This window comes from Primulina huaijiensis, chromosome 3 (assembly GCF_012295235.1).
Source record: "Primulina huaijiensis isolate GDHJ02 chromosome 3, ASM1229523v2, whole genome shotgun sequence".
In the NCBI taxonomy this organism is placed as follows: Eukaryota; Viridiplantae; Streptophyta; class Magnoliopsida; order Lamiales; family Gesneriaceae; genus Primulina; species Primulina huaijiensis.
The window spans coordinates 3,417,021-3,432,017 of NC_133308.1; the positions used below are offsets into that span (position 1 = coordinate 3,417,021).

At 34.7% G+C, this 14,997-nt stretch overlaps 2 protein-coding genes across 2 annotated transcripts; both read right to left on the minus strand.

Annotated features, from left to right (window-relative positions):
• Window positions 1-512: 512 nt before the first annotated feature.
• LOC140973123 (uncharacterized) lies at window positions 513-6,548 on the minus strand. Its single transcript, XM_073435718.1, has 14 exons — window positions 6,400-6,548; window positions 6,178-6,289; window positions 5,984-6,106; window positions 5,424-5,528; window positions 4,825-4,908; window positions 4,629-4,744; window positions 3,542-3,643; window positions 3,325-3,438; window positions 3,174-3,230; window positions 2,358-2,424; window positions 2,139-2,192; window positions 1,842-1,916; window positions 1,433-1,468; window positions 513-857 (listed from the first exon to the last, which is right to left on the minus strand). Exons 1-14 carry the CDS (start codon window positions 6,417-6,419, stop codon window positions 765-767), a joined length of 1,158 nt encoding a protein of 385 aa, XP_073291819.1. The 5' UTR covers window positions 6,420-6,548; the 3' UTR covers window positions 513-764.
• Window positions 6,549-9,184: 2,636 nt separating this feature from the next.
• Window positions 9,185-13,782, minus strand: LOC140973124 (receptor-like serine/threonine-protein kinase NCRK). The gene is made up of 10 exons (XM_073435719.1): window positions 13,369-13,782; window positions 13,184-13,275; window positions 12,609-12,725; window positions 12,421-12,531; window positions 11,623-11,868; window positions 11,243-11,484; window positions 10,658-10,954; window positions 10,323-10,559; window positions 9,928-10,155; window positions 9,185-9,836 (listed from the first exon to the last, which is right to left on the minus strand). Exons 1-10 carry the CDS (start codon window positions 13,371-13,373, stop codon window positions 9,522-9,524), a joined length of 1,890 nt encoding a protein of 629 aa, XP_073291820.1. The 5' UTR covers window positions 13,374-13,782; the 3' UTR covers window positions 9,185-9,521.
• Between the last annotated feature and the right edge of the window lie 1,215 nt (window positions 13,783-14,997).

The window sequence follows — 14,997 nt, forward strand, 5'->3', positions numbered from 1 at the left end:
GAATGAGCCAACTTAACGAACCTAACCCGTTTTGACAGGTCTAGCTGGATCCCACAAATTTGATGAAGCTTATTGACAATCGGTAAAATCATCATCTATTTTATCTGATAAAATCGATTGATCGTGATTTCCACATTAAGATGATTTTTTACGAGTTGTTTAACTATTGCGTAAAACGAATTTAGCATATTCATTCAATTTCTATGTGCAGTTGATCCTTTCAATTAGGAAAAAATAATTTTGTTTTGCTCAAGTTTTGATGCACAATTCGATAGACATAAAGCATAAACCAATTAAAAGTATACCAAAACAAGAGATCCTATGTACATGCTATATGTATGATGATAAATATAATCCAGGTTGCAGTAAGGAAGAATGTGAGGAAAACAACTTAAATTTTTCTTGGATCTTAATAAAATACAATATAAATGAGATGGGTCCAAAGATTTTGATAAAAGACAGTGTAACTTCCTCATCTTGTTGTCGTGAACAGAGAGCGTGACAAAGAAATATTATAATAAAATGACAAAGTATCAAAATTCCCGAAGGTCAAGAAAACTAATTGGTACTACTCATAAGTTTACACAAAAATTAACAAGCCTACATCTCATTTTTGCACAGAAGCGTAAAAAGTAAAAAGAAAATATGGGTTCTTATTCTACGTGTTATGTCATACTATACTACATTGGAAAGACACTCAAAACTAAAATAAGGAAATAGAAGAAGAAAAAGATGTACAAAGAAGATTGTTATGAGTTCATATTTCAGTTGTTTCCAGTCTGAGCAAAATATGCCTTGTCTGCATTGGCAAGTCGGTCTTGGAACATAGCCCATTCCTTTTTGCATCTCTCTCGTACCTATCAAACACACGCACACAGCATGAGCTAAGTAGTTCTGTTATCAAATAGCAGATAAACCATATCTTTATGATCCCAAGGAAGTTAGGGCCATATACAGAATTGTTAACAAGGATTTGGTAGGATAAAGTAGACAGGCGATTCAATAAGTTCAGAAGGCGAAACATGCATTTCAAAATATTTACATAGGATTTTGATTTGTTTTTTTCTATTGTAATTCCTTTACTAGTTCACTCTCCAGTCCGCCACAGCAATGGCTGGACTAGTTTTTTGTTTTGTTTATTTCCCCCCTTAAATCACTCTCTCAGATCGAAATTCAGGATGTGTTATGCCCGAAAATATAGTTGTTCATGGGCCAAATTCTTCCTAGAAAGAAGTTTTTAACTCACAAATCTTGAAATAAATGGTTCCTTCTTTTCACTCAATGTGAATAGAAATAACTGTGCAGATTAATCAATGTATACAGATCGGTGGATATGTTGTAAATATAATCCAACCAAGTAATGCAAGCCGAGGGAAAACAGGAATACAGCATTATTTAGACCAAGATATATCTCAGTTCTGGATATACATACCCCTTGCCACGGTGCTTTACCGTTCTCAGATTCTCCCTGGGAATTTAAAAAAAGTTCAAAATTATTGAAGTTGTGTGCAAAGCCGATCACATAAAAAAACCAAAAAGAGTATGAAAACAAACATGGAAAGAGACCAGGCAATTATTTTGCGAATGTAACGCTAGCTGACTTTAAGAAAAGGAAAGAAACAAAGTTCCACAGCTCGAAGGCCTTGAAAATCTTCTTATCTGTTTATTCAAACCCAAACGAAGCAAGTCTAATCTGTCGTCGTATTGACTCCAAATAGTCACATTTTCTATACTCTAAGGATGTCCTCGGCGAACGTATCTGTAGTTAATATAACCGGCTCCAAGACATAGGAATCTGTAGCATGTCTAATGTTATTAATAGAGAGTTACTAATAACCGACCTGACTTCCAAGTGATGGAATAACTTGATGCACAATCCACTGTGAATCAACAACACCAATTTTTTCATGTGCGGGCTACAGGGGCCAAAAAAAAGAAGCAATTAGACGATTTTTTTTGCAAAGGATAGCAAGGTTCTCCAAGAATTAGAGGTTATTACACAATATAATTTGAAAATTGAAATAAGAAGTCTTCTCTTAATGGCTTATTGGCTTTCTTCCTTTTTTCCTTCAGGGGAAGGGGAGAACACCTACTTGCACACGTACACACACGAGGGAGAGAGGGAGAGAGAGACTAACATCAACACATCTCCTTAGAGCAAAATCCAATCCCCAACCGTGCACCAAGTCATTCTGCAAGCATGTGAATTAAAGAGGCATTGATGAACAACATGGTCGGAACATAGCCCTGGAACAGCGCCAGAGTGCTGGCAAGCTCTACGAACGAACATAATAAATGGATACAAAAAACACAAAAAGGCGAAGCTTAATCTCATATCCCAAAAATGAGACAAGTACCTGAATCATATGCCAAACACATCTCCAAGCTTCGCGAGAAAAAACTGGAGCCATGATTTCCACAAAACTGAACAAAAGCAGAAATAGTGATGTAAGTTATTATTGTACACTTTCTGGGAGACACACATTAGATTTTAGATTAATGGATTATGGATCAGATCCATTTGAGCGTGTCTCAACAATAAGTGAGCAAGACTCTAGAAAAATCCTGCAGATCTAAAATGCAAATATTTTTTCTTCATATAACTCTAACATAAGATCATATTTTATATAGACCATAAGCCATACTAGATATAATCAGCATTCATTCTTTCCAGCCAACCATTACCTATGACTCCACAAAACTAAGCCATATATTAACTTGCATACATTTAATCATCAATTTAGGGTCACATCTCCAATTACTGGTCTTCTATTTGTGCATTGGTCATTCTACATTCATCTTATCAAATATTCGCGCGCGCGTGTGAACTTAATACTAAGGATGAAGCTGTTTTAATTTGCATAACCAAGAGCTGGTAAAGCGAGATAAACAATCTATCCATGAATCAACATAAATGATGGGCTGAAAAGGCAAAACATTTGACAGTAATATTCAAGTTTCCAATTAGAGATTTTAGTTCCATTAGATCCTTCGCATTTTTTCCAATCTGTCATCTGTACCAAAATTATTGATAGCAGGAGTAATTTCTTTGCACTACCTTCACCAGCCAATTACCCCCACCTGCCAATATGCCACCAAGTATTTTATTTGCTGACAATATCAAGTTCAGGATATAAATGTATGTCATCAATAGCAGAAAAGAGAGTATTTACGCTGCACATGGAGGTAAATGTGGATCACTACACCATCCTGGTTTCTCCTCTGTATCTCTGTTTATGAGCATACATATACCTGTTGGTTACAAATGATATAGATATGGTAGAAACAGTAGTGTGTACTTATATATTCACTCAATAAACCTACTTGTGAACTTCTCTGTCACCTCTTCTCTTGGTCATTTGCCATGTCAGTCCATTGTTGGGTTCAAGACCGGGTTGAGAAATCTCTAAACCATGTTTTTTAACCAATTGAATATACCTATTGTGAAGAGAAGGCCAGAAAACAGTTGGGGAGAAATAAACATTATACATCAGTTTTAACATAAAGTGGAAAGTAACAAGACAAAAAAGACCATATTTACTTCTCAGCGTTAAAGTGTTCAACTCCAAGATCTTCATCCCAAATGAAAATGTAATCATAAGCAGCTACAATATCCGGATGCAGAAATCTTTTTGCATACCACCTATGAAACAGACAATAAAAAGAAGTCAACCGATGGAAGAGTGATATTTACACTGAAACATCAATTTTCCAAGTTGAGACTATATTTTTGACAGGAAATACAAGTGCTAATTTTTTTCCCCGACTTGAACTATTGGCCTTGACGGTGCTTTTCCCTAAACATATATGCTAAGGGAACTTCAGCCATCAATGACGGTGCTTTTCCCAAAATCTTCCCCTCGGGGGGTTGGATGATAGATTTGGTAAGTACAAAAACTCTAACCCTTGCCAGTCGGTTAGGGATTTTTTCTCTTTTCCAAAATCAATCATTCAGGATTGAAGGATTTGACCAAAAAAAGTATCGATGGGTTCATAGATCCCATTAGGTTGAGAGACATTTGTGATTGTCAAGGTATGGTTTTCACAGTCTGTCTAAAGGACTCCAGTTCAGACTAATATAGCTCATTTGAGAAAAAAGATGGAAGTATAAGAGGTGTGTGCACACCAATTTAACACCAAATGGTAATTGTTCATCACAGTTATACCAAGTGCAGTTAAACTTGGGAGTTCATGAGTGATGGGTAAAACAAGAAGGGTAGTTCGGTTCACTGTTTTCAGAAATCACATGCGACCCCACAAGGATGGTCATTTTAGATGCCTCATTTTTCTGGCAACAGAAGATGCACTCATAGGAGCTCCTCGTTGAGAACTTCTTGCAATGAAATGCCCAATATAGAAAGGGAAAGTATAATATCCAGAAGCTGGTACAATCATGTCAAGCATAGATCAAATCTCAGAAGAGATAGATGTAATTAAAGCAATAAATACTTGTTCATATTGATTTATTATAATATAAAGCATATCAATAAAATTTTACTTCTTCAAGTGTGAACAACTCAATAACACGAAAAGCTTGCAATCCTTTCCCCTTGAACCTCCTTGGCTCCAGTAAACAAGGTAAGACATCCACATAGAACAATAAAGAACAAAGATCTGAGGAATATTACCATTTTGTTTGTTTTCTAACACTGACATGTACGGCACGTTGTGACCACTCAAATTGATCCCATTCACTTGTATTGCCATCATAGTGAAAAAGCACAATCTGAAAATCCTCCGAAAACTAAAAAAATAGACCCAAATCAATCTAGTGCAATGGATCCTAGCAAAAGTATTATCGGCTGTAAAATTCTATACTGTCACCTTCTTCACGGCTGCATCAACATTGTTCTTTTGATCCAAACCAACTGTAAATATCACTAGATATTTTGGCTTCATTTTTAGATCCTGAAAAAAGTTCCAGATTGCAGTTATAAGCATACTGCGATTCCACAAAATCTAATGAAAATATAAGTAAAGCATTTGGTGCTACCTAACTTATAAATGATTACTATTATTGTTGTTTACAAATGATAAAACCTAACAGAAACATGGAAGCAGACATTCATCAAACTAAAGAAGATAAAAAAATGAAACACTTAATTTAGAACCTACCGATATTAACCCATACTACAATCATGAAAAAATAAAAATAATGTATTTCAGTCACAAACTTGGAAAAACCTAGATGTGATTAACATAAACTATTACGAATAAACAACAAACGTTTTTCTTTATAAAATAATGATAACAATGCTAACAAGATTAAACAAAAAGAAAACAAGGTAATGAACATAGATGAATTTGATCCCTTAAGTGACATATTAGTTTATGAACATCCATCAGCAACAAAAAAGAAAATATATAAATATAAACATAGATGGCCCAGACTTATCATCATTTCCACAGTTTTCAAAACTTACCTCGCTGGGTTCGCCCCACAACCTTCTTGGATACAAATCTGATTCTGAAACAACAATTCCTGGGGGTAAAGATTCTGCACCGCGAGGATTTGTAGGGACAAAAATCTGAAAGATCAAACAACATTTAAAATTACAGGTACACAACTTATATCTAATGCTATTTTCGTACATATAGAAAAACTGCAGATAATGCAACAATTACATAAATTCTAAACAGGAAATACAAGATCAAGTAAGAAAAGAGAAGCAAACTAAGCTTCCCAAAACAGGACAAGTATACGGTAGGCAAATTTGTTAATAAGGAAAAAGAGAAAGATGTTCACTATCCAATAGATTGGCAAAGGTGAAATTCTATATGTCCATGTTAATGAATGAACTTTTGAAACGAAAGGGTGCTTAACCCAGTATCTTCCTAAAAATGTGACACATGAACTCAACCAATGATAACACCCACGGGATTATATTTTAGGCATTGAGAACTTAAAAGGAACTGCGCACAAAAAAAGTAGCAAAACCTCTGCATTTTCAACAGATGCGACATTTTGAAAAAAAAAACTTACCTTAGGTGTTGAAGTGGTACCACCTGAACTTAGATTTTCTGGCAAACTACGGCTAGCAGAATTCTGGTGATCGTTACTAAAGGCCATATCAATAGATGATCTTACACTTGATGAGAGATTAATCTATCAAAAAAAATTTTACATAAATAGAGAATTTTCTCCTTGAATAAGTTACGAAATGATTAGGATCATACCTTTGATAAAGAAACTGATGGAAATGAAACACCTACGAAATATCCAAACATCATTCCCATAATGGTCGTTATCACAAGTCGTGCACTACCACTTGACTTTTTAAAAACCCCACTGCTCACAGACAATTACAACGAAATCAAAAAAGAAAATGTAAGCACTCCATTGGCCCAGATCCATGATTTCATTTCACGTTGTAAACAGATTAACGCCACTTCACAAACCTGCGATGTGAGGTTCCCATTATGATTTAAAAAGGTCGAGCAACTCAAATGCCACTCACCAAGCCACAACCAATTTTGCAAGCAACTCTAGAAGAATATATCGCATCTGCACGTCGTAAATCCGATTTGTAGCCCACAAAATGTTAATCCTATAAAATGCATTTACAAGCCATTAAATAATAAGATAAAGATTTGTCAAACATTTAAGCATCCCATCTCATCCATCAAGCAATGACTCTGTTACATGAGCCTTCATCAAAGAATCTAAGCAATTAAGACAGCAGCGTAAAATTCAGCAACCATAATTCTCATTTACCATTTTAGATTCATTTAGCCGATGTCACCTTGAGGGAAAAAACGAACTGAATGATATCAGAATAAAGCAGAAAGTCAAGTTAACTTAAGCTATCATCACACCATTTTTTTTTTCTTCAAATTATACATATTGATCTGCTTGGACATCCCCTAAAGTAAATGATCACAGTTCCCATAAGCATTACCACAAACAAATTACATGATGTTGTCTCCCACCCAAAACATATCAAACAAGCTTATTGTCGATTCATCTGAGATTAGAGGGACGCGTTGATTTAGATACGGTATCTTAAACCCAACAAGCAAACAGAAACCATACAATGACGCGTGAGGATTGAGCCTATGCTAACATTTGATAAACTGGCCAACTTCGACATCAAATTCACCTCAGGAAAAAAGAATTTCAGAATCCTGTTTCATTTCAGAGAGATCGATCCTCTTAAATCTCAAATGTAAGAACGGGCACTAAATAGAAACAAAATTTTGTTCGACGATACATATCTTTCGAGAATAAAGCTGATATTTGAAATTAACAAAATTCAAAATGGACTAAATTAGGGTTTGAAAGAATTACAAATTTGGGGCGCACTGGGAGAAAGCGTGGAGATCTTTTTGTTGGTCGGCATGAACGTTCCCGACAGTCTAATTTTGCAAATAATAGAGTTGCTTACAGGTGTAAGCATTCCATGAATATATTCGAGTAAACTAATCGTAGTTCTAACTTTTACCCTATGGTAATTCTCAAAATATAATTCAAATTAGACATATGTTTAAAAAATAATGATTAATTCAAATTAGACATATGTTTAAAAAATAATGATTATTAATTTTTTTAAAATATTTATAAGCATTATTTTAATACTCTATAAATTAATAATATTTATTGATAATATTTGGTATTGTAAAAAAAATTTCCTCACGTGTCTCAAAGATACATATTTATTTTTTGAGTAGGTCTCTTGTGAGATGATCTCACGAATTTTTATCTGTGAAACGAGTTAACCCTACCGATATTCACAATAAAAAGTAATACTATTAACATAAAAAGTAATATTTTTCATGGATAACCCAAATAAAATATATGTCTCACAAAATACGACCCGTGAGACCCTTCTCACACAAGTTTTTACTTTATTTTTTTTATATAGATTAAAAAAACAATTAGAGAAACAAATTTTGTAAACAATTTTTTATTTTATTTTTATTTAATTCATTCAATAAATAATTACTTGTCTTTCTTACCATGAATATATTAGCGAAAATAAGAAAAATGCTATAGAAATTGGACTAAATATTTTGATCAATCGAAAAGGAAAATGCAGTCTATTTAGTTAATAAGGACATGTTTGTGAAAGAGTAGATCTCTTGTGATACGGTCTCACGAATCTTTATCTGTGAGACGGGTCAACCCTACCGATATTTACAATAAAAAAATAATATTTTTAGCATTAAAAGTAATAATTTTTCATGGATAATCCAAATAAGAGATCCGTCTCACAAAATACGATCAGCGCAACCGTCTCACACAAGTTTTTGTCTTTGTGAAAAATTAAAATATATACATATGTTATTAAAGGTAGACAATCGAAAAGAGGCATGCAATCTAAGATATAAGCGTTAACAAGTTTTAAAAAAAGTCAAAATTTACCCTAAGAAAAAGACATGGTAACATCTTGAAATATAAAAAATATATTTATGGTATCATTAAAAACATTATTAATATACAACATTAGTAAAGAGAATAAATTCTAGATAATAAATAAATAAAACTAAAAAACACAAACTTAAAATTTAATATAGAAATTTACTAACATAATACGAAAAATCAAGGAAAACAACATCGAACAGATCCAGAAGAGTTAGTTTAAGGATCTCTTTGTTAATTTGCAGTATTTATGTGAAGAATTGCTAGAGTAAATTTTTTTTTGAAAAAACTATACAATAGTATCATTAGAGATGTAAATAAATCAAGTCGGCTCAAAAAATATTTTATTGGTATTTGAATTGAGCCCAAATTATTTTGTTCGATAGTCACGAACTTTAATATTTTATTAAAATAATAAAATTATATATTAAATAAATATATTTTGAGTGGCTCACAAACATGTATAAATATTTCGAACCGAATTCGAACCCGAGCTTTTATTCAAACTGAATTCAATCCAAAAATATTAAAATTTTCTAGCTTTCAATCGAACTCGAGCTCGAATATTAAAACTTTTTTCATATTTGTCTTATCGATTGGTTTATGATGTTAAATGTATTATATAACAGTATTTGATTGAAAGGGACAAAATGTGTTTTTACTGTACTTTGATTACTTCATTTGAAATGTAAAATAATATTTTTTAAAAATTTTTTTAGAAATAAAAAATGTCCAGCTTCAGTCTTCAGGTAAATTTATAGGCAGTCGGAGCTCCACTTAATAGAACATCAATAAGAATATAACACTACAAAAAGAAAGAAAAACTGTAAAAGGAACAAATATAGGCTCTGTAGAACCTTTGTATGATATCTCTGTTTGTTTCATTCATCTATACAACTGAATACATGAACGAGAACCAAGTGTCTGTTTTCTGAATTTTGAATAAATAAACTGAAGCTAGCCACCAAATTTCGAACTCTCCCCATTGAAACCGTAGTCGAAAAACCGAAAGAACGAGCAGTACCAGCAAGTCTGTCTCATTACTTGAGTGACGTATTGTCTTTCAGTAAACTCCACAGATCATACTGGATCAAATGCTAAGATGACTTGTCTTGGATTCTCTTTTATGCAATCTATTTGTCCGTGGGTCAGTTCAAACTCGTTAAACATTTATTATATGAGAATCGGCGGTTGGTAAACAGAAGGATTCCAACCGGGGTTCGGTTAAATCCACCACTTCGTCGTCTTGTAACCGCCAACTTCTTGATTTTGAAGTCAAAAGTATCAGTTTTTCAATATCATTGGATAAATGCTCTGTTTCGTTCTCGTTCTTTAAACAGTAAAAATCAATGCCAGGATTTGAGGGCATTGAGATTCGAGCTGGCTTTTCAGATGTAATTTGCTTTATTTCCTCAGCTTCCAAGGTGTCGGAAAGCTCATCTCCATCTATCTCTGGATTTCCAGAACACGACCTTGCCTGAAAAAAGACACGAACATGCCAAATGTCTGAAGAGTGTCCTTTTGGGTTACTAATGTATTTTAAAAGAGTAATCTGCTTAAAGAATTACCTGGAAGACTTGAATCGGAAATTTTTTTCTTTTAGATTTCTCTTGTGCAATAGTTGATAGAATTTGGACAACCTCACTCATGCTGGGACGAGACTCTGGATCCAGTAATAGACACTCTTTCGCTAAGTAGGCCATTACCTGCATCTCTTCTTCTTGAAAAGTTCCTTTCAGACTGGGATCAGACAACTTAGAAATCACTCGCTTATGATCATGCAGATGTGGTGTCGCCTGTAGCAATTTAATGAGAAAATCAAGCTAGCACATCAGTGTTTCTTGAGCGGATAAATGAAACCAGATAAAGAGGTAAAATCTAATATAACAGAATCAACAGACTGGCTTTCATAGTTTCATGAAAGATTCCTTGAGAAAAATATAAGAAGCATGGATTAGCATACCCATATTACTAAACTTTCTTCTCCTTTGTTGGACGACTCATGAATAGGCTTCTGACCCGTAATTAGTTCAAGAAGAACAACTCCGAAACTAAAAACGTCAGATTTTAATGAGGCCCTTCCGACAATAGCATATTCGGGTGCAAAGTAACCAAAGGTGCCTTGCATTCTAGCCGGAGAACTGGAGCAGCTGATGATGCCATCTTTTTGTAGGTGTTTCGCCATGCCAAGATCAGTAATCTGCATTTCAAGATATAAATTTGAATGCATATACTTTGGTCCCAACTATTTATGTACAAATTCCCTAAATTTTTTCAGTTCAGGAGAATTTTTTATACCATGGCTCTCCAATTCTCGTCCAAGAGTATGTTTGTGGATTTAACATCTCTGTGCAAAATTCTAGGTGCGGCTGCTTCATGGAGATATTCCAGGCCACGTGCAGCTCCAAGAGCTATTGCAACTCGAGTATTCCAATCAAGAAACTGCCCCGAATTGCCATCCAAACACTCCCTCAGATTACCATTAGGAATATATTCAAACACCAGAAGCCTCTCAGCCCGTTTTCCTTGGTGCTCTGAGCAATAACCGAGTAAAGGAACCACATGACAGTGATGAAGTCTTGATATCAGTTCAATCTGTGTCCACAGAAAAGGTAGATAACTTCATAGGCGGATCTAGCAAGATGGTAATCGCCCCCCGCCCCCATGTGAAAATTTGATTTTTCATTAGTGATTTTTTTACAACTCCATGTTTCTCTCCCCTCCCCAAGAATGCATTAAATCCCTCCTTAGCTCTCTTTACCCCTCCCCCCAAGAGTGCATTAAATCCCCCTGCACTCTCTTTACCCCCCCTCCCGGGATTGATTTTCTGGATCCACCCCATGGCAGTAAAAGAAGCTAATATTAGGTTGTTTGAGGCAGTACCTCAGTCAAGAAAATATGTTCTGCCTCCGGGCCACCTTGAATTTTCATTCTTTTAACTGCAACAGTTCTACCATCTCTTAGATTACCACGGTAGACATGACTGCTTCCTCCAAGTCCAATCAAATTAGTATCAGAGAACCGGTTAGTTGCACTTTCAAGTTCCGAATAAGAAAATTGTACTATTGATCCACGTAGTACTCCAATTTTGCTTCTAAACAGTATAGATGTCTTCGGAATGCATCCTTGAAGTCAGCACACAGCAAAAAAAAAATGTCAAGAATAGACCTTTTTTTAAGTTAAACAAGTAATATCATTTGATGACAAGGAAATAAGTGCATAGATTTTGTCGTATTAAAGGTTTAAGAGAAGAATCTAATAACCTTTGGATACCGACACTGAAGAAGAATCTTGGCTTATCAAGTTGGACACACTGCTGAAGCTTTTTGGTCTATCTAATGAGGATAAAGGCCACTGAACAGTACTTTTATCCTTCATATAAAAATACCATAGCACCGAACCAACTAATGCGAGTGCTGTGATGATTACACATAGCAAGAGGATTATTGCCACAATTCTTCTGGAAATTTGCTTCTGCTTCTTCAACTGCTGTAACTCGGCTAAAGTCCCTATAAGAATTTGATGACGGAGTACATAAGCATATGTCGTAAGCATATGTCGATGTTCAAATCATCTCAAGCCCATGGTGCAAATGAACTTTCAAACTCCTTAGATGACAAATATGATAATACATATTTTTCCTACTAATTAGTCTAAACTGAGATGTAGCTGACCCTTTTAAACTGATCATTTTACACCAACTGCTCGATTTCGATAAAAATGATAAATTTTGTAAAATTTAATGGAGGTGGGGTGATTTTGATTTTCAGAGGGAAGCTCTAGTTAGTAAGTCCAATCTTCGAGGAAGTTGAGGTAATTAATCTCAATAAACAATCACACATTACTTAAGAATTGCTGATTGCATGAGCCAAGGAATCAGGACGTCCTTAATGAATCTATAGTCAAGCAAAACAGTTGATGAAAAGTGTAAAATTATATATTTGTGGGATAGATTCAAGGTAACACTCATTCTATGGCATGAATCATGCAATACAGGTTAGTTAGATTAATCATAATGGTTTAATTCTTGGTTCATAGTAGTTTTTGAAGCCTTGAGTTACCAGAGTTGCAGTTGCACGATGTAAAACAGCTGCCGTTGTTTTCTACAGCAGCCAGTTTAGGCAATCCATAAGAAGCACAAAGGCATGTCCACCTGTTCTCGCTCGACCCTCCTGCATTTGTATACCAAATCGACATCATGTTAATTTTCTTGAAAATTTATATTCAAATAAGAAAATAAAAATGGTACCTGGACTACAATCACAGAATGAGGAGCAGTTTGCTGGGATTAAGTTCAAGTTTCCTTGACGTGCAAGAGAACATGTGCACGTCCAATTGTTTGTTTCAGACTTTGTCGATTCTCCATCTGAAAAATGGTAAAAAGAACCCAGTTATTATGTAGGTCGAAGCCATACTTTGCCATGATGTGGCTTCGTCATGGATTCCTTTCATTGTGAAATGAAACACTGAGCACATATGTGCGGTGGTGGGGAAAGAGTAGCTAGCAGGAACCATGGCCTCTCTCCCTCTGAAATTTTTCAATGGAACTGTGTAATTTCCCTGTTGTATTCTTATGTATAAATGGATTTCTCCCCACACCTGTGTCATACAGCAATTTTAATTCTCAGTTTCATCCTCCTTAATTCATATTTATGGTTCCACCACTGCTATTGCACATTGAATTCTATTAGTTGAAATCAGTACTAAGACATTCTATGTAGAATTTGTTTAAGTAATATATGAGAGAACTCGGGCTTAGTTTCCTCACTCTGAATACCAAATATTTATGGATATGATTAAGAAATTGACTATGATGTTACTAACCACAAATAATATGTGGAATCCAGATGATGATGAAAAGAAGCGCAATTCCTGCTTGAAGTCTCATTTGATTTTGCCCAGATAGTGTCTGCCAACTTGAAACAAGAGAAAACTCTTGAGCAGGCGCTAAATCAAAAATAAAACAATGAAGATTTACTGTAATTTAAAAGGCAGAAAGGGAAACTAACATCATTCGGTACACTTTAAACAGCAGCTTAGGAAGAATAATTGCTGGAAATCCATTGAAAAATCTTGTCTGTACTCAAAAGTAGACAAACGAGCTTTTCTAGCAAGTACCTGGTAAGACAACAAGTAGAGCGACTGTTACGAAAATGTCGCACAAATAAGTTCACTGAGAAATGGTACAACCAGCAGGATAACGATAATTATGCAAGCCATTGTGAAGATTTTCGTAAGTTATCAGCACAACTTATCAAGATAATGCTTAAATTTTCAGTCTATGAATATTATGCATCTCGCTTCAAAACAGAGTTCTTGTACTAAATCGAATAAGAGAGAAGCACGAGTCAAAAATATCAACAGTCACAATTGATAACATTTATAGCAACTCCATTTTGGATTCTAGATTCTGTAACAGAGTGGGCTATAAGCGAAAAAGGTGGCAAAAGAAGGAATATGCTGAAACATTAATCACATCAATTTCAAGAGCAAATGTCACGATCCAAAAAGAAATCTTGGAAGCTATTTGAAGCAAAATAAATACTATTCTCGCTAACTGATATCTCAAGCTTCAAGCATGAAAAACGAGTGAAAGCAATAGCACAACCAAATCAAATGACAGCTCAGATTGGTCATAAATATTACGAGAGACACGCAAGTAAACAATAAATGGAGACCAAATAAAATCATCCTACAGCAAAATCAATAAAAAAAAAAAACTTGTGGATTTAATTTAGTCGGAGTTCAGTCCAGAAGCCAATAAAGAATATCCAATAAAAAATAGAAAATATGGACGCATCAACAATTTTGAGAGGTGCAGTTTCCAAATCAGAAAGAGACACCTTAACTGTAAAGCAAGATATTAAGCCAATAAAAATACAATGAATTTAGTGAAAGTCAAATTCTTGGTACATAAATTGGTGGGGTTTAATTAAATTAATCTTCTTCCCACGTCTGTGATAAAAACAAGGCAAATAATTCAAACTTATGAATGGTCCAATGACTGTAGATACGAAACCAACGGTTAGAAAGACTTTGCTGACAAGGCATTTTAGGGAAGGCCACGGTCACGATCACGGTCACGGGCAACTAAGTTCTTGGCCCAACCCTGAAGGCTGAAACACAAAAAAACTTTATTTCTTTTCCTTATCTTTCTAGATGTTGATGTTCGAGAAAAGACATCCCTCGTTTTTAATTACGTCTGACCCCCTATTCTCGATACCCGTTGTCGGCCGATTAAGGAATTCAAGGCAATTTGTCTTCCTCTCGTTTTCCATGGAAAAAAATTAATTCTTCAAAGCTCGAGTCTTTAATCTTACTGTGATCATTTTTGTTCCAAGATTAAAGAATAATTAAAGCCGAACAAAATGGCAAAACATTTTATGAATGGAGAAAATGCAGTAATCCCGGATATAGGTGAATAGAACAAATCAGCTCACTCAGCATTAAATTTCCAATATCCATAATATAATGCTCGATGAAACAGAAAATGCTACTTCGTTTCAGTTTGATTAATAAATGGGCTAATCCCACCTCGAAATGAAAAGGAAATTAACGTACCATTGAAACGAAAATGGCCAAGAAAATTAAATCTTTTGTGCATCAGTGAGAACTTCGCGTAAGTGGAGAACAAAATC